Consider the following 24,749-nt stretch of genomic DNA (forward strand, 5'->3'; position numbering starts at 1 on the left):
CACTGGGTGAGTTAAGCCCAAGGTTCTATACCTATTTCTGTGCTTAAGAGATTAATGAATGGCTTTTGTAGACATGATTAAAGATTAAATTCAGAGAACACTTTGGTCTCAAGTTCTAATCTAAATAAATATTTCAAATGCAGATCAAATGCAGCGTTCTCTAAAACTTGGAAATAAAAGAAAATATACACTTGTATTTTTATTATTGTGAGCTATAATCAAAACCTAGGTTCACAATGAGCAAAGTCATAGAAAGTGATCAGTCTTCTAAAATCACAGCAGAAATTCCAGAAATCTCATTATCCTACAGTGGATCCCTGCAGGAAATCAATAACATCAATGCAAAAAACGAAATAAAAATGTATTAAAGTATTGCTTCAAAAGGTACAACTAGCATCTGGAAGTAGGGGTGGGTATGGTAATATTTGGTAGTATAGAATGTGTTGGCTCTGAAAATCCTAGGACAGCTGCAATTTACAAGTAGGGCAATTTAGGTGTATTTTTTTAAAACTGTATCCTCATCAGGGCCAATATAGGACTTTCAAAGGGATTTATGTATGTAAAATTGTTAACGATGTGCTTATAGCATATGGAGTGATTTTTTGAAATGAGAATGTAAGGTTAACAAAATTTAGGTTGCTGAATTCAAACAATAACTAGTACATTACATTTAGATAATTTGAGCACCACTTATAAGTTACTACAAATTATTTCTGTATTTGGCTTACTGTAGTTATTGAAAGTAATGTAATTTATCACGTTATGGCAATTGTTAATACTTCGTACAATCGTGATGTACTGTGCACTTTTTAAATCGTTTTTAATTTAATTGTGACAGTGAGAAAAAGAGCAAGTGCCTCCCCTATTTTATGCAAGAGTAGTTCTATTTGTCCAAGTTCATGCAATGAGTGACAGTAACTCAGGACCAGCCTTAGGGGCCTGATTTCCTGATAGACTGTTTTATCCTACTTGTCTGTCCAATATTTATTTCCAAATGAGTATTACTTGTACTTGCAAATATTTATAAAGACTTGAGTTTAACCAGGTTGGTTTATGTTGTTTTTATATACTTATTTAGCATTTGTATTTTAAAATTGTTTTGAGACATTTTATAAAGTCATTCCAATTTAAGACAGGTGGCATATATATAATGTTAAAGTAAATAATTAAAATTTATATCCAGCATGGGTAACATTTGGTAAATCTATACTTATATCTTTAATTATTTGATTCTACTTAAATACCTTCCACCTAGATACTTAGCTTATTATCTAAAATTGTCATAATTTCTCCTACAGGAAAGAATTAAGAGAATACAACAAATGAGAATGGAAAAAGGTCTTCGAGCCCAGCAAATTCTGGAGGTAGAATTCTTAAATTTGATATGATTAAAGTAATATAGTCATGTATTTTAAAGTCTGAAAAATGAAAATTTTATCAGTCTGTTCTCTCACTCATACAAATTAACATGTCCATCACAAATTATCTGTAAACATAATGTATAGAATAAGGACCTCTCTGAACCTTACTTAGCAAGTTTATCTAATCCTAATAGTAAAAATCCAGGAAATAAGTAAAGGAAAAAAAAGAAAGGGGAAACCTCTCAATAGCCAATATAGTCATAAAGATCATACGCTAAAATTCATGTTCCTTACTTTTCACAACGTCATTAAGTCTTATAGTCATACCTGCTTTTCATTTAGAAATGAAACATGACAAATGTAGGAGTGTTCAATGTGGAAACAGTTTAACCAGCTTTGTTTTCTGAGTTCGGACAGAACTGGGCTGACAGAATAGGGCTCAAGGACATGCTGGCAACAGCAAAAGGAATAGCTGCAAGACAGCAAGGGAAAATAGGATAAACAGAAACTCCAAAGCCTAGCAACAGTCTGTAATCTGGTAGTTAAAAAGGAAGCAATTTTCAACACCTCAATGGCCCAAAGGCATTTCTGTTATCAAACTGTGTATAGTAACTGATGTCAAGAATAACTGCTCAAGTCTTCAAGAAAAAGCCAAATTATGTTAAGTGTACTGTGTCTATCTGAGCTGTACGTGTATATGTCTCAAAATTATCCAAAGTACTTTTGTCCAAAACAAGCTTTTTAATGTTGAAAATTATTATAATCCAAACCCTTAGCTGTTCAGGAAACTGTTGCCATAAAAATTGGCTTATTCCCTGAGCAATACGGTTAGCTGAGGTTTTCACAGTTGCAGGTTTTTTCCTTCTAAAAACATGTACACATATTCCCTTACCCATTTCAAATTAATTTTAAAACCCTCCAAATTGAAAATATTCAAGTACATTGGCAATTACTACTAGATAATTATGAAGCTACTAGTTAATGAGTAAGATTATAAAGCTCAAATTTGATAGCATGAGCTTGATATTCATAATGTGCTTCATTAAAGGTTATGTTTCTATTATATTAGGGAAAAAACCTTGAATTTAACCACCGTACGTTAAATAGAGTTAATGTTATTTAAGTAATGGATTTATCTCAAATTTTAAGTATTACAAACGAAACTTCAAGTAAAGTAGACACGTGCATTTTTAAATGCTACTTATTTGTCCTTTAACCTTTATTGTTAAAATCGATCCCGTTTTTGTAAAGTTTCTACAGTGATCATAATTTACTTTCAAAAATCAGAAAAAGCAAAAAATGCCATAACATCATTTTTTTCTGTGATTAAGTTTTAAGGTAAAGTAACACTCAAATTATTTCAGACTTTTTACAGAGTTTGAAGAAAAAAACCTGACATTCTCTTACGAATTTAAGAATTTTTTTGTATATCTTAATTGTAATCTATACGTTAGAAATGAAATCAGTATGTTAAACGTAACAAACTGAGGGGAAATCTGTAATTGTCTACATACATGTTACATACTGTTTGAACCTTGCGAGGCATGGAGCTCCGTTTCCAAGTGTAAGGTCATATTCAGGTTGTGGTGGTGCTGTTGCATGACTTTGAGACCTATTTTATATGCACAGGCTAAGAGGATAAAGAAGGAAGAAGCTGCAAAAGCCAAGTTATTGGAGGCTGAGAAACGAGAACAGGTAATTTAGAGGACAGTCAGAGTTCTTACTTTTTTCTATTTATTTTGTTATCCTTTACCCACAATGACATGAAGAACATTATGTTTACCAGGCTGCCTCCTTCACCAAGTCACCCCCACAAAACCCTTTCCAGTCACTGTCTATCAGCATAGTAAGATGTTGTAGAATCACCACTTGTCTTCCCTGCACTGCACAGCCCTCCCCGGGCCCCCACCCCACATTATACATGGTAAAGATAAGGCCCCCTTTCTGTTTGCCTGCCCTTATCCCTCCCTTCCCACCCATCCTCCCCAGTTCCTTTCCCTTTGGTAGCTGTGAGTCCATTCATGGGTTCTGTGGTTGTGCTGCTGTTTTGTTCCCTCAGTTTTTCTTTGTTCTTATACTCCACATCCGAGTGAAATCATTTGGGACTTGTCTTTTTCTGCCTGGCTTATTTCACTGAGCATAGTACCCTCTAGATCCATCCATGTTCTTGCAAATGGTAGGATTAATTTTGTTCTTATGGCTGAATAATACTCCACTGTGTGTATGTACCACCTCTTCTTTATCCATTCATCTACTGATGGACACTTAGGTTGCTTCCATTTCTTGGCTATTGTAAATGGTGCTGCGATAAACATAGAGGAGCATCTGTCTTTTTCAAACTGGGCTGCTGCATTCTTAGGGTAAATTCCCAGAAGTGGAATTCCTGGTTCAAATGTTATGTCTATTTTGAGCTTTCTGAGAAACCTCCATACTGCTTTCCACAATGGTTGAACTAATTTACATTCCCCCTAGCAATGTAGGAGGGTTCCTCTTTCTCCACAACCTCGCCAACATTTCCTGTTGTTTGTCTTTTGGATGGTGGCGATCCTTACTGGTGTGAGGTGATATCTCATTGTGGTTTTAGTTTGCATTTCTCTGATGACTAGCGATGTGCAGCATCTTTTCATGTGTCTGTTGGCCATCTGAATTTCTTCTTTGGAGAACTGTCTGTTCAGCTCCTCTGCACATTTTTTAATAGGATTATTCGCTTTTTGTTTGTTGAGGTGCACGAGCTCTTTATATATGTTGGATGTCAACCCTTTATCAGATCTGTCATTCATGCATATATTCCATACTGCAGGGTTCCTTTTTTTCTAACGAAGGTGTCCTTTGCTGTACATATGCTTTTCAGCTTGATATAGTCCCACTTGTTCATTTTTGCTTTTGTTTCCCTTGCCCTGAGAGATACTAGGAATTCGCTCATGTTTATGTCCAAAAGAGTTTTCCCGATGTTTTTATCCAAGAGTTTTTTGGTTTTATGACTTACATTCAGGTCTTTGATCCATTTTGAATCAGCATGTTATTTTTTTTTTAAGTAAACGCTGCGATGGTATACCAGTATCAATTATATTAAAAATAAAAACTCAAAATGACTATATGAAATAATGTTTAGCACAGATAAATGTATATAATGTGTGCTTTTATTGTATGTTTATATTTGTTTCTTTATATATGGGTTTTTTTGTGATGTCTTTAGCTCTTTAAGTAGCAGACCCCCAACTCAGAAATGCAAACTGTTGGATAATGCTTTGTACTGTGTGGTGTTTCTCTCGATCAGAATGATCTCCCTAAAGCTACTTTGTGTTGTTTATAAGTTTCAAATGGCATCTGAAATCTGATTATGTCCTTGGATTATAACTTTCTCTTTGTTTCAATATTAAAAAGTGAAGCCTATAGAAACAAAAGCCTAACGTTATCAGTTATTTACCAATAATAAAAAGAGTTACCATTAATTACCGGGATGTTGTTTGAGGGTCTTTTGAGGGGTTAAAATTTGGTTTCATGACTGTGATTTCAGATACTTAAAAATTCCTAAATATAACTTGAGTATTATTAACAAATGTGTTTATCTCTGCTTTTGGATACAAGGTTTGTGTATAGATGAAAATTGAAAACATCAATTATGTTTGTCCACGATATAAAATGTAAAAAGTAGAGAAAAAGACTGGCTATTGAATATTTTCAATGACTACTAGTACAGATGTTAACGTATCTTTATTTATGTGGCATTTGTAGAATTAATCATTAATTCATGCTTAAATAAGTTTTATATGCTAAAGCACACCAAATATGTCCGTTAGAGTCAGATGATAATTACTATAGTCAGAAATAAAAACAATATTTAGATCAGTTGGTGAGGAATGTTGAAATGATACAGACATGAGAGTCAGGGAAAAGGATAAAAATCCCTCAAAACTGTGCCTGGCAAATTTTACAGCTGAGAATTGAATAGGTGCATTAAGAAATGGGTGAATAAATTAGTTCTTCTGACCACTCTAAGTTCACAGTAACGTGAGAGACATTAAACAAATAATTGTCCCAGAGTTCAATAAATGCTATGTTATGTGGGAGCCAAAAAAGAAATATTAAAGTGCCTGAAGTAGTTGTGGGAAGAGTAAAAAAAAAAAAAAGGCATATGTGTTGAGGAGGAGGAGCTGTGAATTCTAAGCAGGGCGGGGATGACATACACTAAGGTACAGCCTGATGACTGAGTTAGGGCCCTTGGGGTGAGGAAGACAAGGGGCAGAGGGAGTCAGTTTTAACCTTGTATGTACACCTGTCTTAGCTTTGTTGCTGCTTCTCCTCTTTCTCCTCCTCCTCCTCCTCCATCTTCAGCAGCATCATCACATCATCATCCAAGCAGTGCCTCAAACTGTCACGCAGACTTTTCCCAACCCAGCTGTGTCAGTGTCACTAGGGCCTGGCGAATGCACCGAGAGTAAGACGTGAGACTGACCTTGTGGGGGCCTAGGTTGTGACTGTCTATATATGCCATTTGAAACTGGTTCTTTGAGTCATCTTACACGAGAACCACAGGATTTGCATTAGTCCCATACAGTTCATTAAAATTCAGTAAATAAATTAGTGACTAATTTGACTAATAAATTAAAATAGTGGATAAGTTCACTAAATTCACTGAATTTAGAGACGCCATGTTTCCCTTGAAGTATCTTTATTAGTAAACAAAAATGGATGCCTGTCACCAAGTTTTAAAGATCCTACTATTTTCAAAGATTTCTTGGAAATCTCCGTTTTATCCTAAAAATTGACCACACTCTTACCTTCTGTTCCATATTATAGGTATGATTTTTTAATTGGAAAAAGTACTGCATATCACTAGTTAAAAATGATGCCCAAGAATACACATGCACACACACACAGAACACACAGCTGGCCTTGGAACAATGTGACATTAAGGAAACAACTCTGCATATAACACCTGACTCCCCAGAAACTTAACTACTTATAATAGCCTACCATTGACTGGGAAGCCTTACTGATAACATAAGCAGATCATCAACCATATTTTTTATGTTGTATGTATTGTACGCTGTATTCTCACAATAAAGCTAGAGAAAAGAAAATGTTTTTTCAAATTGTTGCAGATCTCAAAAAAGTTACCAGTGTGTGTATTTTTTTTAAACCTGCATATAAGTGGACCCATGCAGTTCAAGCCTGTGCTGATTAAGGATCAACTGCACAAAAATATATACAGTCATAAGATTATTTTGAAAATCAAAGAGTGACAATACTGAAAAGCAAAATAAGTTATTTCTATGCAGTCCTAAGTCCGTCGCTTAAACCTGCTTGGACAGTTCTGTTCATGGACATAACACAGATCACTTTTTAAATTTTAACTAAAGGCTTTTCAAACATAATAATGGTTAAAGAGACTATGTGGGCATGGTTTTCTTTTTAAGGAAAAAGAACGGTCGAAGCAAGAAAAACGTGATGAGAAACGATTAAAGAAAGAGCTTAAACTAGAGCAACGAAGATTAGAATTAGAAATTGCAAAAGAACTAAAGAAGCCTAATGAAGACATGTGCTTAGCAGACCAAAAGGTAAGTTATCATGTAAACCATTTCCTTAATAAGTTTAATTTTTCCTGTGTTCTCACCTCATTCGTCTGCCCGAGCTGCCAGTACGAAGGCTTTCACTTTCAGCTGAGCAGTGGATTTCCAAGTCTAGGTCAGTGTGCTTCTCCTGATGGCCACCAATAAGTCTATTGACCTCCTGCGCTGGAAATGGAAGTTCTAAATATATAAGTGGTGGAGTGCTGCCAATCTTTTTCATTGAAATAAAAACACTGTACAAATGTACAAGGGGGAATGATAAAAGTAGATAAGATTTCTGTTTCATTTGGTCCTTCCTATATGTTTAGATACAGAAAGATCTACCTTCTCCTCAAACCCCCTTAGATATTTAAATAAATCAGGATTTATAATCTGTAACCTCCTTCAGTGCTTTAGACTTGTTAGCTAACTTCATTGAGTATGTTGACTACTTTCCAGGCACTGTGCTAAGTGTTTTTTACGTATGAATTCTCCCATTTAACCCTCACCACAATCCTGTTGAAGAGGTATTTATGCCCATTTACAAGTGAGAAACTTTGACACAAAGAGGTGAAGGAACTTGCCCAAGATGACACAACTCATAAGTGGCACCTTGGATCCAAACTCCAATTTGTTAAACTCCAGGGTCCATACTGTTTATCACCTTGAAAGCCAAGAAATGTGTCCAGTGAGAGGACCTCATGTGTTTTCTCTCCTGTTGTTTTCACAGGTGTTGCTAAAATACGTAAAAGTAGAAATTTGGAAAGAGCGTGATAATCATGTTAACTGGCATAATTTATATACTTATCAGAAGAAATCAATTATGTTTGGCTATAGTTAAGATGGTATTTGTAGAAAATTGTCAATAATACATATTTCTGTAATACTGTCAATAATAGTATAATTAGTCAATAGGATCTATATTATATGCCATGTTCATCTGATAATACAAAGAGTGATTGTCTCTTTTCAGCTTTTTCTAAAGCACTTAAAGCAAAAATATCCTAGTGGGGATTTAGTTATAATAATATTCTTACTTAGCACAAATGCTTTTAACTACAAATAAAAGTATAAACACTAGTTTTAGTAAAACTGCATGTTTAAATTTTCCTATGTCCAGAGAGGGTACATAGGTTAGTTGACACATTTAGTAGGCTCACAGTGAGCAATTTTTGAAAAATCCTAAAAGACCTCTATTTTCTTGAATTTGTTATTTCTGTTTAAATCCATATGCAGTAAATCAAATATAGAAGTCCATTTTAAGCCTTTTGATAGCTTTGTTATATAAATTTTTTAAATCACATGGTATGTGTATGATATGGTTCAAGAAAAAAGATTCAGACTTAGATGGTTTTCAAATGGAACCTGTAAGGTTTGTGTGCTATCAGATATTATCTGCAGTTCTGTTTCCACACAGTATCACTAGAAAAGGTCCTTGGTTAGTTGTTTCAGTAAGTGCAGGGTGGAGGAACATTGTTTAACAAAGACCAGTGAAATAGAAATATGTAAAAGTTCATTTTTTTCTAATCAAAATTTGAAATACTATTATTAAGTCTCATTCATGGCCTTATTGCCTTATTTACTTACTTCTTAAATATTCATGACAACTGGTACTACAGTTTTGTCATTAAAATGTTACTATGTGAGCACATTTGAGAAGTAGCAAAAGAAGCTGCTTTCTAATGGGAGTATTGAAATTCAATATTAGTGTTTTGCTACAAGCCTAGAGACTGTTAGTTGCAGTGTAACTGGGTTCTTGATAGGATCATGGGTTCTGGTCATGTGGACCAAATAGTTTATCTGCATTAATTAGCCAAAGATGGTACCATTCTCCCATCGGCCCATAGATACACGGTAGTTTCTGAGCAACCAAAAAAGCATGAATTATTAATCAGTCTCCATCATTAGAAGAAATTAGTACACGTGCCCTACGTAGTATGTCCATGGCCAAGTACTTTTGAAATGCTTACTTCTTCTGTTGCTCCAGTTATGGAACCCATGTTCTATCAATATGTTAATTAAAATTTGTGTTCTTTTTTCAGAATTCTGAGTTCGTATTGAGTTCCACTAAAACTTATTGATGGTTGCTTGGTTTCAAAATCCCGTGCTTAGTACTATGGGGTTGCAGAAATGCCCTCAGGGAATCCACAGTCTAGACGGAAAACCACTGGCAGAATTCAAGAGCAAAGAAAGACGGCAACTTGTTCTATTTCAGAAAATCTGAAGTCATAGCCGTTTTAGTTAATTAGTTTTTTATTTTATTTTATTTTTCAGCCTTTGCCAGAGTTGCCTCGTATTCCAGGACTTGTCCTCTCTGGAAGTACATTTTCAAACTGTCTCATTGTGGTGCAGTTCTTACGAGTCTTCGGTAAAGCTTTAGGCTTTAATGGGAATACTGATGTTCCAGACCTGAGTATTCTTCAAGAGGGATTGCTGAATCTAGGGGACAGCATGGCTGAGGTACAAGACCTGCTTGTGAGGCTCCTGTCAGCTGCTGTGTGTGATCCAGGTCTAATTACAGGATACAAGGTAAAAAAACAAAATACAAAAAATGATTTTAATTTGTACCCTCAGTGCACTGATAACTGGCTTTAGCATATTAGCAGAAGAGTGTATACACTGATCTAGTTTTTTCCGCATCTCACAAAGTTAAGTGTAGATTTGCTTTCAGTTGCAAATGGTCCACATCTAGGAAAACCTGGTTCATAAAGCCTACAGAATGTAGATATTCCCAGATTACTCTTATTTTTCTCTAGCTTTTGGCCAAAACCAAGTGACTTAAGGAAAGTGATATTCAGCAAAAGAGAATTTATAAATCATAAAGAATTAAAATTTATGTATGCCTTCTGAAATTATGCTGTGTGCTCTCAATCACTGTGAACAATTGAGGCGAATGGCAGCACCTCTAAGATCAGCATGTTAAGACTCTGTACCTCTCAGTGGATACTCAAGAAATTCAAATGGATCATAATTCCAGCTAAGATACACATTTCAGTCAGCTTTACTGTAGATAATATGATGGAGAGAGAAGTTTCCAGGTGCACCAGTTGCTTGTTCTTCCATTTTCCTATTTAGGATACCAGACAATAAAGTCCATGACACTCTAGAGCTGGAAAACACAACAGTAGTGCCCCTGGGCCTCCCGCAACCAGTACTGATAGAACGCCTAGATAAAGCCTTAGAAAGCTTGAGATAGTTTCTATAGTCAAAGAAGGTATGATATCTACTCATGAGTTCACATACTCTCCTTCCTGCCTGTTAACCAAGGGTCTAAAGAAGGAATAGAAAGACGCAAGTACTCAAATACCTGTCTATCATCTGTTGTCTATTTTTATCTTTACTTCATTTCAAGTGTGAATTAAGCCCTTTTCAGTAATACATAGATAATATAATAAAAACATTTAAAAATCTTAATTGTTTTTATGTTCTGTACGGTTAGGATCAATACTGACAAAAATGCCAAACTTTTATAGGCCGAAACAGCTCTTGGAGAACATTTGCTGAATGTTGGTATGAATCGAGACAATGTTTCCGAGATCTTGCAGATCTTTATGGAGGCCCGTTGTGGACAGACTGAGCTCACCGAAAGCCTGAGGACCAAGGCTTTCCAGGCCCACACTCCGGCCCAGAAAGCCTCGGCGCTGGCCTTCCTGATCAGTGAGCTGGCGTGCAGCAGGAGGGTGGTGAGGTGAGCCCGTGCCTAGACTTCTCTGGCGCTTCCTTCCTGTTCTCAATTTGTCTAATCGAAATAATTTATATGACAAAGTAACACAAATTACCCATGCAAAATCCAAAGTTTACAGAGTAGCACAAAGAAAACAAAATTACACTTAACCTCACCATTCAGAGATGACTACTACTACTACTACTATTTTAATGTATTTACTGCAGTCTGTTGAAAAGAAAATTTGGATCTTACTGCATGTTCTTTGCTACCATTTTGTTTACTTAATAATTCTGTTAATTATTCATATAAGGAAACATAAAAATAGTTTTTTCTTACCATGGCACCAGAAGGTAGCACCTTTGCAAGAATCCGGAATTTTTTCTTTCTTTGACATCTTTCAGTGATAAATAACTACGTGATTTTCCTTCATAGCCATTAATAGAAGTATCCAGCTTTTTATTTTATTATGTGCTAATAACAATTTAATATTAGTTTATTGATGTATTGTACTTTTTAAAAACTTACATTTAAGAGTCAAAGTAAATTTTGCACTCTAGTATTTCAAGTTTTGGTGAACAAATCTATATTCATCTTGTTCTTTCTATTCATTATTTTACATATTTTAATTATCGTTACTTTTACTTCTTTTCCTTTCTAGGAAAAGGATCAATCTGTATATTTCAGAGCCATGCATTTCTACCATTGGTGGACATACTAAGTCTTCTGTATATCTCTTAGCTGTGATACTGTATTGATATAATTTTTCACTTGTTTTCGCTACTCATTGACATCACTTTTAGTTAGCAAGAAATGGCAACAGTTTACTCACCAAGTTAACATATTGCATAATGGATTAATTTCTGTCTTCTAATAAACTTTTGCATTGACAGTGAAATTGACAGGAACACTGATTATATGTCAAACTTGAGGAGAGATAAATGGATGGTAGAAGGTAAACTCCGCAAGTAAGTCCTGTTTTATTAAAGTTAGTATACTGTTTCCCATTGTACAAATTCCCCAGTAAAACATAAATTCCAAACACAGAATTTAAAGTTTATTATGTGTAAGAAATAAAAAAAGGTAAAGCTTAATTAAGATGAATTAAGAAATTAATAAAACCTAGGATGAGAGTCTGCAATGGACAAAAGTTGTAATTAGAGTCATTGAACATCTTATGCTTCAGACTTAGAAAAAAGTCAGTTTACATTTTTGCTCCCAAAGAAGTCAAGCAATCACGTTTTCTAAGATTGTTGTTGGCTATCAAGTTAGTTTTGTCATAAGTAGAATCTGTTTAGAACTGCCACTTTTAAAAATTGCTTTCTAATTAAAGTTTGCTTTCATAGAGTCCAAAATATCCAAATGTATTCAGAATTAAAGCTTAATTAGTTTCCCGCCAGGAAATATAATGCTGAAATTACTCAATTTCTATGTAAGAGGAGATTTCTTTGTATAATTTGAACAGAAATTTTTTCAGTCTGAAAGCATGGGATCAGGAATTATCATTGGTCATTGCTAGAGTTAATTTTTTCAGCTAAGTTTTATTTTTAAAATATATTCTAATTCCAGAGAGATCCAGAATAATTCTTAAAAGTCAATATATTCTGTAATTTCTGGAAACATATTTCTTAAATTTCTTTAATTCTAATTTTATTGCCATTGACTTAATACTCACCGTAAGGAATTTTGGTTTAAAACTCATGTTATTTTCTCTAAAATGTATGAAGAGAAGGTTTTCTTGTACATCCTAATTTTGTTACATTTTAAAGGCTCCGAATCATTTATGCTAAGAAAGCAGGCAAGAGAGACACTTCAGGTGGCATCGATCTTGGAGAAGAGCAGCACGCGTCGGCCACCCCCACAGCAGGATGCAAGCGAAGAAGGAAGGGCGGCGACAGTGACGCTGATGGCAACGAGGAGGAGGAGGAGGAGGAAGACAAGGAAGACAGAAAAGGAAAGAAAACCGATGTCTGTGAAGATGAGGTAATCAAGTTTAGGTAGATTTTATTACTTGACAAAGATAACATAACATACTGAAAACAGAATTTGGGGGTCAGGTGGATTTGGGTTTGAATTCCATTTTGACACTTACTTGCCTCAGTTTCTTCATCTGAAAACTGAATATTTATAACAATCACCTTGTAAAGTTTTTTGTGATGGTTTAATAATTGCCCACACATGGGATGGGCTTACACTGAATAAACAAAGGCAAGTTTTTCTTTTTATAGAACATATTGAGAGTTCTTCAAAGAACCATGTAGATTCTTAATTTCAGTTATCCTCTTTCATTCTGGTAAAATCCTAGCTTATATGTGTACAATACTTCATGCCTTGAAAGTATTGTCACATTTAGTGAAACTGATGTATTTCTCAAGCATCATCAGTTTATTATGTGCCTCGCTCTGGGCACTTTTGATCCAAGATGAGTAAGGTACCGAAAGTCCTTTCTCAACTTGCAGTCTCATTGAGGAAGATTTGCCGTAAGAAAATGTAATGTACTACATGTTAACTGCTTTGCCGGTGGTATTTACTCTGTGCTAGGCAGGCGGAAAGGAAGGGCATTGAACCTTTATGAGGAATAGGTCCTCAACGAAGGCTTTCTGGGCCCACTGGCTGAGGCTAAAAGGTGGGCTGAATGTTAACCTGGGGAAGAACCCGTAGAGAAGTGCTCGGGCAAAAAGCACAGCATAAACGGACGTAGGAATCTGAAACCACGATGCGCCTTAAGTGACTGACAAGTGCTTCATTGTTATTAGAGAGCCTCGTAGCAACAACTGTGAACTAGGATTTACACTTTTTTGGTAGGAGGAAGCCATTGCTTCCTCTTTGTAAGTGACAGAATGACAGAGTCACACTTGCTTTTTTTAGTGGCTCCCTATGGCAGCTCCATGGAAAATAGAAGTAGATTTGGGGTAGGGCAAGATCAGAGGTGGGAAGGTCGGTCAGGAGATGTTGCAAGAGTTTAATGAGTTGTAGGGTCCCAAACGAGCCCGATGGTAGTTGGGAAGAAGGAGGAAACGATTTCAGTAAATACTTAGGAAGAAGAATGAGTAGTATTTGAACTGGTAGGTTGATGGAAGGGTAGGATTGATGCCCGACCATCTGGTTTGGGAGGCTGCGTGGTATTCTTGCCATTAACTGAGTTAGAGAAATCAGGAGGAACAGAATAAATAGATGATAGAGGAGGAGGGGAGTGCAGATCAGATAGTGGAAGACAAGAAACGATGGTGGGTTCATTTTGGACATGTTAAGGTTGAGGTGCCTTTGCAGCAGTTCTGCAGTAAGTTGGATATAAGAATCTGAAGCCTAAAGATGAGTTCAGTCATGAACATATAGATCTGGAAGTTATTCACACAGACAGTAGTTTAAAATCATGAGGTGGGTGATTTCTGTACAGGGGGTTTGGTTTAGGGAACAGAGCAGTAGACTGAAGTTGGAACCCCAGGGGATGTCAATATTTCAGAAGATCCCGTAGGGCTTCTTGTTGAAGAAGGAGCAGTCGTAGAGGTAGGAGGTGTCTGTAATGGTTCAAGGATCTCTGAGGCCATCACCAGAGTCAGTGACTCACTAGGAAGACACACATCAGAATCAGAGAGAAAAGGCGTGTGAGCCACAGCCCAGAGGAAACCAGACCCACACTGTTAAGAGTCTTTTCCCAGTGGAGTCACACATGATGGGCTTCAGTCTCCTAGGAATGAGTTATGACAAGTATAAAACTCCCAGGAGAAAGACAGGTGTTCAGTATACACCCCATTGTTAGCACAGTTGGGTTCCAGTGAGCCAGTCTATCAGCGTGGGAGGAAACCCTCTGAAATCCAGGTTCCCAGACACCAGCCAGGGACCAGCCTTGTACGCGGGCCTTTCAAATAGAGCAGTCAGACCTGCAATGTCAGCTCTTTTCTACACATGTAATAGTAGCAAAAATCAAGAAAACTGAACATTTCAAAGGAGGGAGTGATAAACAATGTTAACGTAGCAGGAGTCTAGTGTGATGAGGATCGAAAGTGTCTGTGGGATCGGGCAAGGCAGAGGTCACTGGGGACCAGTGGCAGCACAGTCGTTAGTCGGGTCAGAGCAGGAGCCGGGTGGCGAAGGATCGAGCACCGTAGAAGGTGAGGAGGTGAGATGACTTCTGTAAGCATTGTGCCTCAGAGGAAAAGGTGGTTCCTAAAGGGGACAGACAACCAAGGGTTACTCAGATGTGAAAGGCTAAATATGATTTCGGGTTGAAGGGAGTCAGTAAGAGAGGGGGTTGAAGATATAAAGAAAATAATCAATGGGGCAAGGTAGATAAACTCTACTAAAATTTGTTACTACTTATTTAAATATCATTAATGTCTCTTAACCACATATATCATTTAAAGTGACTTTTTAATTGATTTATAGTTAGATTATAGGGTTTCATTGAGTAAAATCCTGGCAAATGTATATGTTATTAATGTGAGAAAACAGTTTAAAAACTTTTTAAGATAATAATTTTAGGACCTAACAAGTCAAAATAACATTTCTTTTAAGTGATTTTAGAGTTATCTGTTATGATGAAGAACTGGTAGCCACTTATCAATTGCGTTAAAAATTTTAACTATTTAATGAGCCCAATGATAGGATAGATACATTATTCCTCAAAAAGTAGGTTTAGATTCTTGATTAAAGTTTGGGGAGAGTGCCAGGAATTAAAACTCCCTAGAAGATGCATTTCAGGGAGCCTTTCCGTTGAGACCCGTGTGATCGCTCTCTGTTAGAAGGTCCTGCCCTTGACTAAGTCCATCCCCCTTTGTCTCAAAGATGATTCCCTCTTCTCCACACTCCTCATTCCTTCAGCACATGGAGTCTGTATACCTAAACCTTAGAATTGTGTTGAAACCTACGTGAGCTCTAACTTCACAAGTTGGCCTGGTAACAGGTTATGTGGATGATTGAACTTTGACACATAGGGACATACAGTGGCCTCTCTTTTGGTTGGGAAATCATGGAGAACCACGGCAGAGATGAGTTCTTTGTGCTTAGTCTCCTTGCCTTTCTCTCTGACCTTTTAAGTTCTACACATCTCTTAAAATTATAAGGACTATTAGTCAAAACTCCTTTGCTTTAAACAAACCTTAGTAGACACTTTACTTCCTTTTCATCTTAGGGAGAGTCTTAGAAACAGCACTAAGTTTATTTGACTCATACATAGTTACTTTGATGTCTTTTGCAAGTATTTTTTATTACTGTTGCTTGAATTGTATTTTTGTGTAAGCATATTATCAAACATTTGCCCTGCGAGTCAAAAGATCACTTTAGAACCATACAGACATGTAATTATGTAATTATCTATTTGAGGGTCATTGGGCCTGTTCTCTTTTAAGACTTCTTTCCTGAAGTGGAAATTTGTGTTACTGTTAGCACAAACAGTATGCCTAAATGCCTCTGTAACTTGCTCCCCTAAACTGGATGAGAAGTAGATAAATGATAGCTTATACTAAAGCTTCTTTCCATTTCCTTTTGTTGGGGAGATAACTACTCATCCAGAAATACCTGCTCATGAGTGGTTGGTGGCAGTGTGGCTTTTTAAAAATGCTTCTAGAAAATGAGCACCGGAAACAAATTTTACTTTTTTAAACCTAAGAGGTACCTGCATTTTCTAGATACAATTTTCAGAAAGAGGGAAAGTAACCAGTTTGCACACTGTGTGCCTGGAAGTTTGCTGGTTACTTTCAGATCTGTTCTCCTCGGCCCTCACAGATGCCCCCATGTTACAGGAAATGTTGTTATCAATCTACAGATAAGGAAATAGTCTTAGAAGAGTTAAGTAGTTTGCCCATAGGAAGTAGCGTGGCTAAGATACAAAGAAAATACATGTGCCTTTTACTTTATGCTTTCCCTCTAAAACATATAATTTGGTGGTTGTTTTCCTATATTCATTTTCTAGAATGAAAAATTTCATGTAATCACCAGTAAAGTACCACTTACGAAGTTAGTATTATATATCGTAGGGATTATTTTTCTTATAAAAGCTCAATGTGTTCAAAATATAACTTACCTTCTTTGCCCTCAAAATGACTCCAGTGAGTCACTGGTACCAAATGAATGGTACCAGTAGTTTTGCAGTCTCCCAGATTTAAACTCTTACCATAATTTACTACTTCCTTTGTCTCCCTCACCCCTCTCTGCCTCATACCCATGAGTGGCCATGACTTAACATTTCTAATTAGGTAATACTCTCTTTCGTCCATTTGCTTTTCTCCGTTTCTGTTTCTTTTACCTATGTAAGTCCCACATTCTCCGTCCCTCTTGAGTCACTGCAGTGGAATACTAACCAGATTTGACAATGTTCATCCTTTCCCTGCTCCAGGCCATCTTAGGACTATTGCCGTATTGTCTTTGTAAGCGTAGTTCTCACGTTTAACCTCCCTCAAAGGATCACGTTATTGACCATGGTCAAGCATTTATAGCTCTAGATCGTTTAACCCTGAACTCATCCTTGCCTCATCTCCTGTCTTACCTCTTCATGTACCTTTCATGTCAAGATACATCAGACTCTTTCTGGAATGCCCTGCGCTTTCTCTGATTGATCGAATCCGAACCATTCTTCGGTAGCTAATTAAGACACAACTTCTTCCATGTAGCCTCTCTCGGTAAAGATTCCCACTAAAAGTAATCTCACCCTCTCCTGAACTCCATGACTCTTAAATCTCTACCTCTTTTGGGGTCCCTATGGCTTCCTCTGTGTAGTGGTTTTTATTTCCATAGTGTGATGTGCATGTGTCTCCCTACCAGATTATTAGTTTACAAAGAACCAAGAGCTGAGGCTTACTCATTCCCATAGGGCCTATCCTAGTGCTTTGCATAAAGGAGGCCTTCATTAAATACCCACAGATTGATTGAATAAATCTTAAAACTTTAAATGATACTGTATTTTGTCATGTATAGGATGAAGGTGACCAAGCAGCAAGTGTTGAAGAGCTAGAAAGACAGATTGAAAAGCTGAGTAAAGTAAGCAGTTTTCAGATTATAGCTTACATCATTTTGGCAGTGTTTTAAAAATCCACCTTGTATGGGATTCCTTTTTTGTGACTGCTAAATAAAAGCAAGCTTCTTGTAAGTAATTAAAATGGAGAGCTCCAGAAACATTCTCACAATTAAACCGTAAAAGTTTCTTGCCAATGTTAAAGTCCTCCCTCTTAAGACATGGTACTAACTTAATCAAGAGCTATATTCTTTAGCTCTTTATTTAAATACAAAATATCAATAAATGCATGGTTTTATTTCTTGGAATTCATAACTTTTAAAATTCAGTCAGATTTCATGTTAATAGTTTCAGCATCCTGTGTTTTATTTATTTATTTATTTATTTATTTTTTTCTAGATAATTATTTTTTATTGAAGGGTAGTTGACACACAGTATTACATTACATTAGTTTCAGGTGTACAACATAGTGATTCCACATTTATATACATGACAATTCTAGGTACCAGCTATCACCATACCAAGCTGTTACAATATCTTGACTATATTCATTATATCCCGGTTACTTATTATTTTACCATTAGAAGTGTGTACTTTTTTTTTTTTTTTTTGTGAGGGCATCTCTCATATTTATTGATCAAATGGTTGTTAACAACAATAAAATTCTGTATAGGGGAGTCAATGCTCAATGCACAATCATTAATCCACTCCAAGCCTAATTTTCGTCAGTCTCCAATCTTCTGAGGCATAACAAACAAGTTCTTACATGGTGAACAGTACAAGGGCAGCCATCACAGAAACCTTCAGTTTTGCTCATGCATTATGAACTATAAACAGTCAGTTCAAATAGGAATACTCATTTGATTTTTATACTTGATTTATATGTGGATACCACATTTCTCTCTTTATTATTATTATTTTTAATAAAATGCTGAAGTGGTAGGTAGATACAAGATAAAGGTAGAAAACATAGTTTAGTGTTGTAAGAGAGCAAATGTAGATGATCAGGTGTGTGCCTGTAGACTATGTGTTAATCCAAGGTAGACGAGGGCAATAAAACATCCACGTATGCAGAAGATTTCTCTCAGAACGGGGGGTGAGGTTCTAAGCCTCACCTCTGTTGATCCCCAATTTCTCACCTGTCCTGTGTTTTATTTTACATTAGTGTACTTGTGGGTTTTCTTTGCACTGGATCTATAGACTGTATATGTATGTACTTCTCATGTAAAACTGAATTTCAGTAGCATTAGTGAAGTATTTCAGGATTAGTATTATGAGATATCTGCATTTTATGTCATTAGATTCATCACACAGTTATTCCAAAATTTAGTCATATGCTGCCTAAGGTCTGCAGCATGAGTATAAAAATAGGCAAATACAGGTATATGTGAGTATTATTTATTACACACTGTAATCATTAGAATTGAGCCAATTGTCTTTGGCTCAGTGAAACACTTGATCACATTGTTTATTACCAAATATAAGACATGCTTTACGATAAGATATCTAATAAAACAAAACGTTTTTTAATCCTTGGCAACAAAAATATTCTAATTACCCTCAAAGTAATTTCTGTCTTTACAACTGTTACTGGAACTGAAGTCAGACGTGTGATATTAGTTCTTTTGCTGCCTTTCTTCAATAGTGAAATCTAGCTGCTCTAAAGCCATGATAAGTATAAAGTCACTTAAATATCCATTTTTAAAGCACTTAACACCCATAGCATAATTGTATGCATCATTTTTTAACAGCAACAGAGTCAGTACAGAAGGGAGCTCTTCGATGCGTCTCACTCTTTACGTTCAGTGATGTTTGGCCAGGATCGTTACAGACGTCGGTATTGGATTTTTCCCCAGTGTGGGGGGATTTTTGTAGAAGGCATGGAGAGCGCTGCAGGTAGGAGCCATTAATCTGTTACAAAGTAATATAACAAACCATACGTTTTAAAACCCTGTTACTCCTTCGATATATTGTGTGCTTCCAGAATCAAATGTGCATTGTGGATAAACATTGTAAAACCTTGTTTTTCATTTCTTTTGAACTCATAATGCCCCTTTCACTGATAAGTATTCCTTTCCAGTCCATGATTTTTCTTCTTCTGCACTTTCTGACATCCACCCATTTAGTGGACACAGATCTTTACCTGTATTGTACTGTGTAGCTGCTGGTCCGTTTCTCTTCCTTCGCACTGTCAAATTTTCCAACATGTGCTTTACTCTTTAACCTTTGCAGCAACCATCCATCCTGACGGTAGCCCTGGAGGTAAACTGCTGAAATCTAAGACCCTTAGCATAAGACTCATTCATCTTGAAGTCTTGTATGTGTTTGAAATTTGTGATTACCTTCTTCTCCATTAAACTTCTTACTTTCTTAAGTATTATCACACATCCTTCATATTCTACCTTTAGACTCTGCTTTTCTGGCTCCGTTTCTGTGAATTAACTAGCGCGGTACACAGTGCATTTATAGGCCCGGTAAACTGTCTTGAATTGAATGTTTCAGAATACTATGTCTGGGCATTTTCAAATGCTTAGATTCTGATGGGGCCACAGCGTCAAGTCAGTGCTTACATGTAGCCATTGCCCGAGGGTGGTGTAGGGAGGCGAAAACTTCTTTCAGCTCGTTTTTTTTGAATACGCAGTATGTGTCGGGCATTTCTGGGCACTGGATGTTCAAAGATAAACAAAACATTAGTCCATGCCATCCATGTAGATGTTTAACAGTCCAATGTAAAGAAGGGACTGATTAATCACATAGGTGTCTAGAACAGGTACTATATAACAATGTAAGTACCCTTGGGGCACAAAGGACGGTTAATAATAATTGAAAATGGTTTAGAATAGTGGCTGGCATGTAAATATTGTTGGCCTATAACAAGCAGAGTTACTCTTCTGCACAGTAATTTATTTCTTGTGAGTCAAAGAATATGAAGAATGGGTATAAAATCGTATATTGGAATGATGCGTGAAAGTCATGGTCTGCCTTCCCAGGGTAAAAGTTGCTGATAGAGAGAGAATCAGGGAGGGCACTTAGAGGCTTCAGTTGTGTTTATTTTTAAAGATTGATATGAATGGGTCAGAATGTTAGTTAAACAGGAGAGTGTAGTGAGTTCTTTTTTTAACTGATTGCTTAAAATATTTAAACATAAAAATGTTTTAAAGCATGGAAAACATAAACTAAGTAACTAAAAAGTCAATAAGTAAGTGGGACTGTCATACTAATAAGCCCCTGAACAGCAACAGAAAACATGAACAGAATGAAAAGGCAATCTACTAAATGGGAAAAAATATATGCAAATCTTATATCTGATAAAGGCCTGTTATCCAAAGTCTATAAAGAACTCAAAAGCAAATATGACTCAATAGCAAAATAAACAATCTAAAGATCTCAGTGGACATTTTCCCAAAGAAGACACACAGATGGCCACAAGTACCTGAAAAGAGGCTCGACATCATTAACTGTCAGGGAAATGCAAACTACATTAGATATCGCCTCATCCTGTTAGAGTGGTTCTTATCAAAAAGACAAGAAATAAGTGTTGGTGAGGATGTGGAGAGAAGGGAGCTCTTGGGTACTGTTGCAGGGAATGTAAATTGTTGCGGCCACTATTGGAAACAGTATAGAGGTTCCTCAGAAAAGTTAGAACTAGCATATGACCCAGCACTTTCACTTGTGGGTACTTATCCAAACAAATGAAAATGGAAACTCAAATCAGTATCTGCATCCCCGTGTTCATTGCAGCACTATTTGCAATAGCCAAGATAGGGGACCAATCTAAGTGTCTGTTGAAGCATAGTAAGGGCTGGAAAGAACAGGGGATTGTGTGAAATTGGTGAAAGAAAAACTATCTAAAAAATCTCTGTGTACTTAACATCCTTATAAACTTCCAAGATTTTAAAAATAATTTTTACATTTTAATGAGAGGTTTAACTGTCTATAAGTAAGAATTTGGATATTAAAGTTAACGACCCCATGAATAGGCTATTAAAATGTATCACCTCTGAAATCCCCTACTAGTCTCAGACCTAGTGTGGTTAGTCGATCTGTTTGTTTTTGGATATATGAAAGTGATTTTTGAGATACTAGTTCTCAGAATAAATCAAGCACAAATATTAGTACTTCCTTGCTAGCTAGTAACTTGTACAAAATTAAGGAAATTTGCGAGCTTTGGATATATGAAATAAATTATGATATCCATATAAGAATATTATACAGCTGATTGAAGGAAAATGTGATACAGTTCTATGTATCACCATGGAAAGCAATCTAAGGTATATAGTGAAAATAGTAAAGTCATCCTTTTATTTCATCATCCAAAAAGTATTTATTGAGCCCCAGTTTCATAGCAGCCACCATGTTAGGTAGCTGGGATCCTGTTAAAGCAATATAAACATTGCTCTGCCTTTAAGTAACGTTTGTTGAGTTAAATTGTAGTGTGTGGGGTGGGGTATGGAATGAAATATTTTAAAATTAGCAGGTTAATGTGTATAATGGTAAATTCTGCAAAAGAAGCATATAGGATGATGATATTCTAAGGTGAATAATAAGATGGGGACCCTACTTGAAATAGAGTAGTCAGGGAAAACCTTTGTGAATAGGTGATACTTAATCTGAAACATTGAAGGGTAAGGAGCCAGTCAACAAAACAGGATTTCAGGCAGAGGAACACCCAGTGCAAAGGCCCCAAGAAAGGACATAACTTACCATGTTTGAGAAGCTGAAAAAAGGGAGAAAGGTGAGCAAGGTTAGCAAGGACAAGAGTGGTTTTCAGGAACCAGATCATACAGTGTTGGAGGCCTTGCTTAGGCATTTGAATTTTATCCAAATAAAAATGTTGCAGAAAACAGTAGCATCCCATTTATGTAACAGCACAAACTAATAGTCATATGCATGCATGTAAGATTTCCCAAAGGATGTATGGACATGATTGATTAAGCAGTTACATCTGAAGATTAGAAATAGGAACTGAGGGAGTAGGGCAGGAAAGGGTTACATTAGCCTCTTATTACTGAATATTTTACTGTGAACATACATCATTTTTCAAATTAAATAAAGTAGGTTTATATTTTTCTAACACTTCTTATCAATTATTATTAAAACACTGGTAAAAAATATGGACAAGAAGTTCACTAAGGAGAAATACCTATTATCCTACAGAAAAATATCCAGTCTTATTAATGATCAGAAAAAAATAGAGTTTAGATTCTCACCTCCCGGATATTTCCAAAGACAAAAGTTATTGATAGTCTTCAGTTTCGTTGAGGGTGTAGGCAAACAGATGCCCTCGTGTAAGTATGATTGTATATTGATCTAGACTTTCTGGAGGGCAATTTGACAATATATTTCAAAAACTCTGAAAAGTAATATCTTAGGACTCAGTTTTTTTCTGGAAATGTATCCTAAGGAAGTAAATCAGGAGAAAAAAAATCCAAACACAGATCTAAGATCATTCATCATTTCTAGCATTGTTTCTACTAATGAATAATCGGACCCTATTAATAACTATCAATAGAAGGTTGATTTTTTATGATATATTCCACTGAATATAGTAATTACAATTTAAGGCGTAGGTATATATTTATTGACACATCAGAATAATTAAAGAGTATTATTCAGTAAAACGTACAGGTTGGAAATCTGTAAAATAGGATTTCATGTGTGCATAGAGAATTCCTGGAAAAATTAATACAAAAATGTTAGCAGTAATTTGTATATTATGGCTTTTAATATTTTTTATTATTGTAATTTTTTGTGGTTAGTTACAAAATTACAAAATTTTTTCCAATGAGCGTAACAAGCTAGTGTATAAAAGAAAAAAATGAAGAGTATTAAGTAAGCTAGAGAAATTTGTTAAAGTATTTATGCATATGATTTGATAAATAGCAGTAAATATAGTATGGTTTGATCTAGAGGAACTGATCTTCTTAATGCTTTTGGATTTTGTAGGGCTGAAAGAAATGGCAAAAGAAAGAAAAAAACGAAAAAAAGCAGAAAGCATCCAGACCAAAGAAATATTTGATACTTCTGACGACACTTTAAATTGTTCAAATCCGGATCATTGTGAGCAAAAGGAAGATCCTAACGAAAAAGATAACAGAAATCTAATTCTTCAGAATCCTGGCTCTTTTTCCAAACTAAGCAAGCTTTTAGAAGTAGCTAAGGTGCCTCCTGAGTCAGATGTAACGACCCCCAAACCAAAGAGCGGTGCAGATGGGTGCGCACTGCCTCACCAGAACCGTGGGAGACACTCACCGGGCAGCATGCAGCCAACGGTGACACAGAACGGCGTGGAAGAGACAGACTCGAATCTGGTCAGTACCGGTTCAGGTGGTGCAGGCAAGGTCTACAGTCCTCTCCCCAGGGACCAGTTGTTACTGCCAAGAACACCTTGGGAGGACACTTCCCTTACCCAAGCCGATGCGCCAGCTGCTTCTTCACCAACTCCTCGGGCCCAGCCGCCCTCTAAGTCACCTGCAGCTCTTGAAGTAGCCAAACCAGTAGATTATCCTAGTCCAAAGCCTATTCCAGAAGGTGGGTACCTTGAGAGGGTTTGCTGTAGCCACTTACTTTATTGTATTGTTACAGATCTCTATATTATAGCTGAATCTTTGATGCTTTTATATAGTTATAAATTTTTTCATTTGTAGCATGCCATTAATTCATATTCTGAATATCTGTAAATGCCCTACATGTTTATCTTGGCTTAGAAATGCAGTTTGGCTGGTGGAGCATTACTGACCCAGAGGATTTAAAAGCTTTGCTCAAAGTGCTACATCCCAGAGGCATAAGAGAAAAGGCATTACAAAAACAAATTCAGAAACACCTGGATTACATCACTCAAGCCTGCATCGAGAATAAGGATGGTGGGCACCTAAAAGAGATTTATTTCTGCTCTCTTGCTTAGTTATGAGAATTAATTCTTTCATCTTAAAGCATATTTTAGTATGTCTTAATCTTAATTTATTACTAATAGGCTTTTTCTTTCCTATCTTGCCCAAAAACAATTTACATTTTCTTAAATTGGTACTACTTTTGATAGTTTGTTACAACCTGCAGACATACTGTTCTGTTTCTAAAGAAGAGTACTTACTGCTCCTTTTGCAAGAGTCAGCTGCCTTGCTTATTCACAAGTGAATTTGTGTGTGTTAAATGTACTTGTACGTGGTGCCCCTGGAATTTCATTCACATTCTGGAAGAAATCATTGAGAGATAAAGTGGATTTT

General features: G+C 36.2%; 1 protein-coding gene across 1 annotated transcript in view; it reads left to right on the top strand.

Annotated features, from left to right (window-relative positions):
* The window catches only part of LOC130681338 (bromodomain adjacent to zinc finger domain protein 2B-like), a 33,101-nt gene extending 8,414 nt beyond the window's left edge, over window positions 1-24,687 (top strand). The window contains exons 2-12 of the mRNA XM_057494127.1: window positions 1,299-1,364; window positions 2,991-3,056; window positions 6,782-6,922; window positions 9,188-9,442; window positions 10,387-10,601; window positions 11,471-11,545; window positions 12,347-12,560; window positions 17,490-17,552; window positions 19,278-19,422; window positions 23,473-24,057; window positions 24,234-24,687. Coding sequence (XP_057350110.1) covers window positions 1,299-1,364; window positions 2,991-3,056; window positions 6,782-6,922; window positions 9,188-9,442; window positions 10,387-10,601; window positions 11,471-11,545; window positions 12,347-12,560; window positions 17,490-17,552; window positions 19,278-19,422; window positions 23,473-24,057; window positions 24,234-24,430 — 2,022 coding nt within the window. The 3' untranslated portion in view covers window positions 24,431-24,687. The remainder of the gene's footprint in view (window positions 1-1,298; window positions 1,365-2,990; window positions 3,057-6,781; window positions 6,923-9,187; window positions 9,443-10,386; window positions 10,602-11,470; window positions 11,546-12,346; window positions 12,561-17,489; window positions 17,553-19,277; window positions 19,423-23,472; window positions 24,058-24,233) is intronic.
* Window positions 24,688-24,749: the final 62 nt, after the last annotated feature.

This window comes from Manis pentadactyla, chromosome 16, assembly GCF_030020395.1.
Source record: "Manis pentadactyla isolate mManPen7 chromosome 16, mManPen7.hap1, whole genome shotgun sequence".
Taxonomy (NCBI): domain Eukaryota; kingdom Metazoa; phylum Chordata; class Mammalia; order Pholidota; family Manidae; genus Manis; species Manis pentadactyla.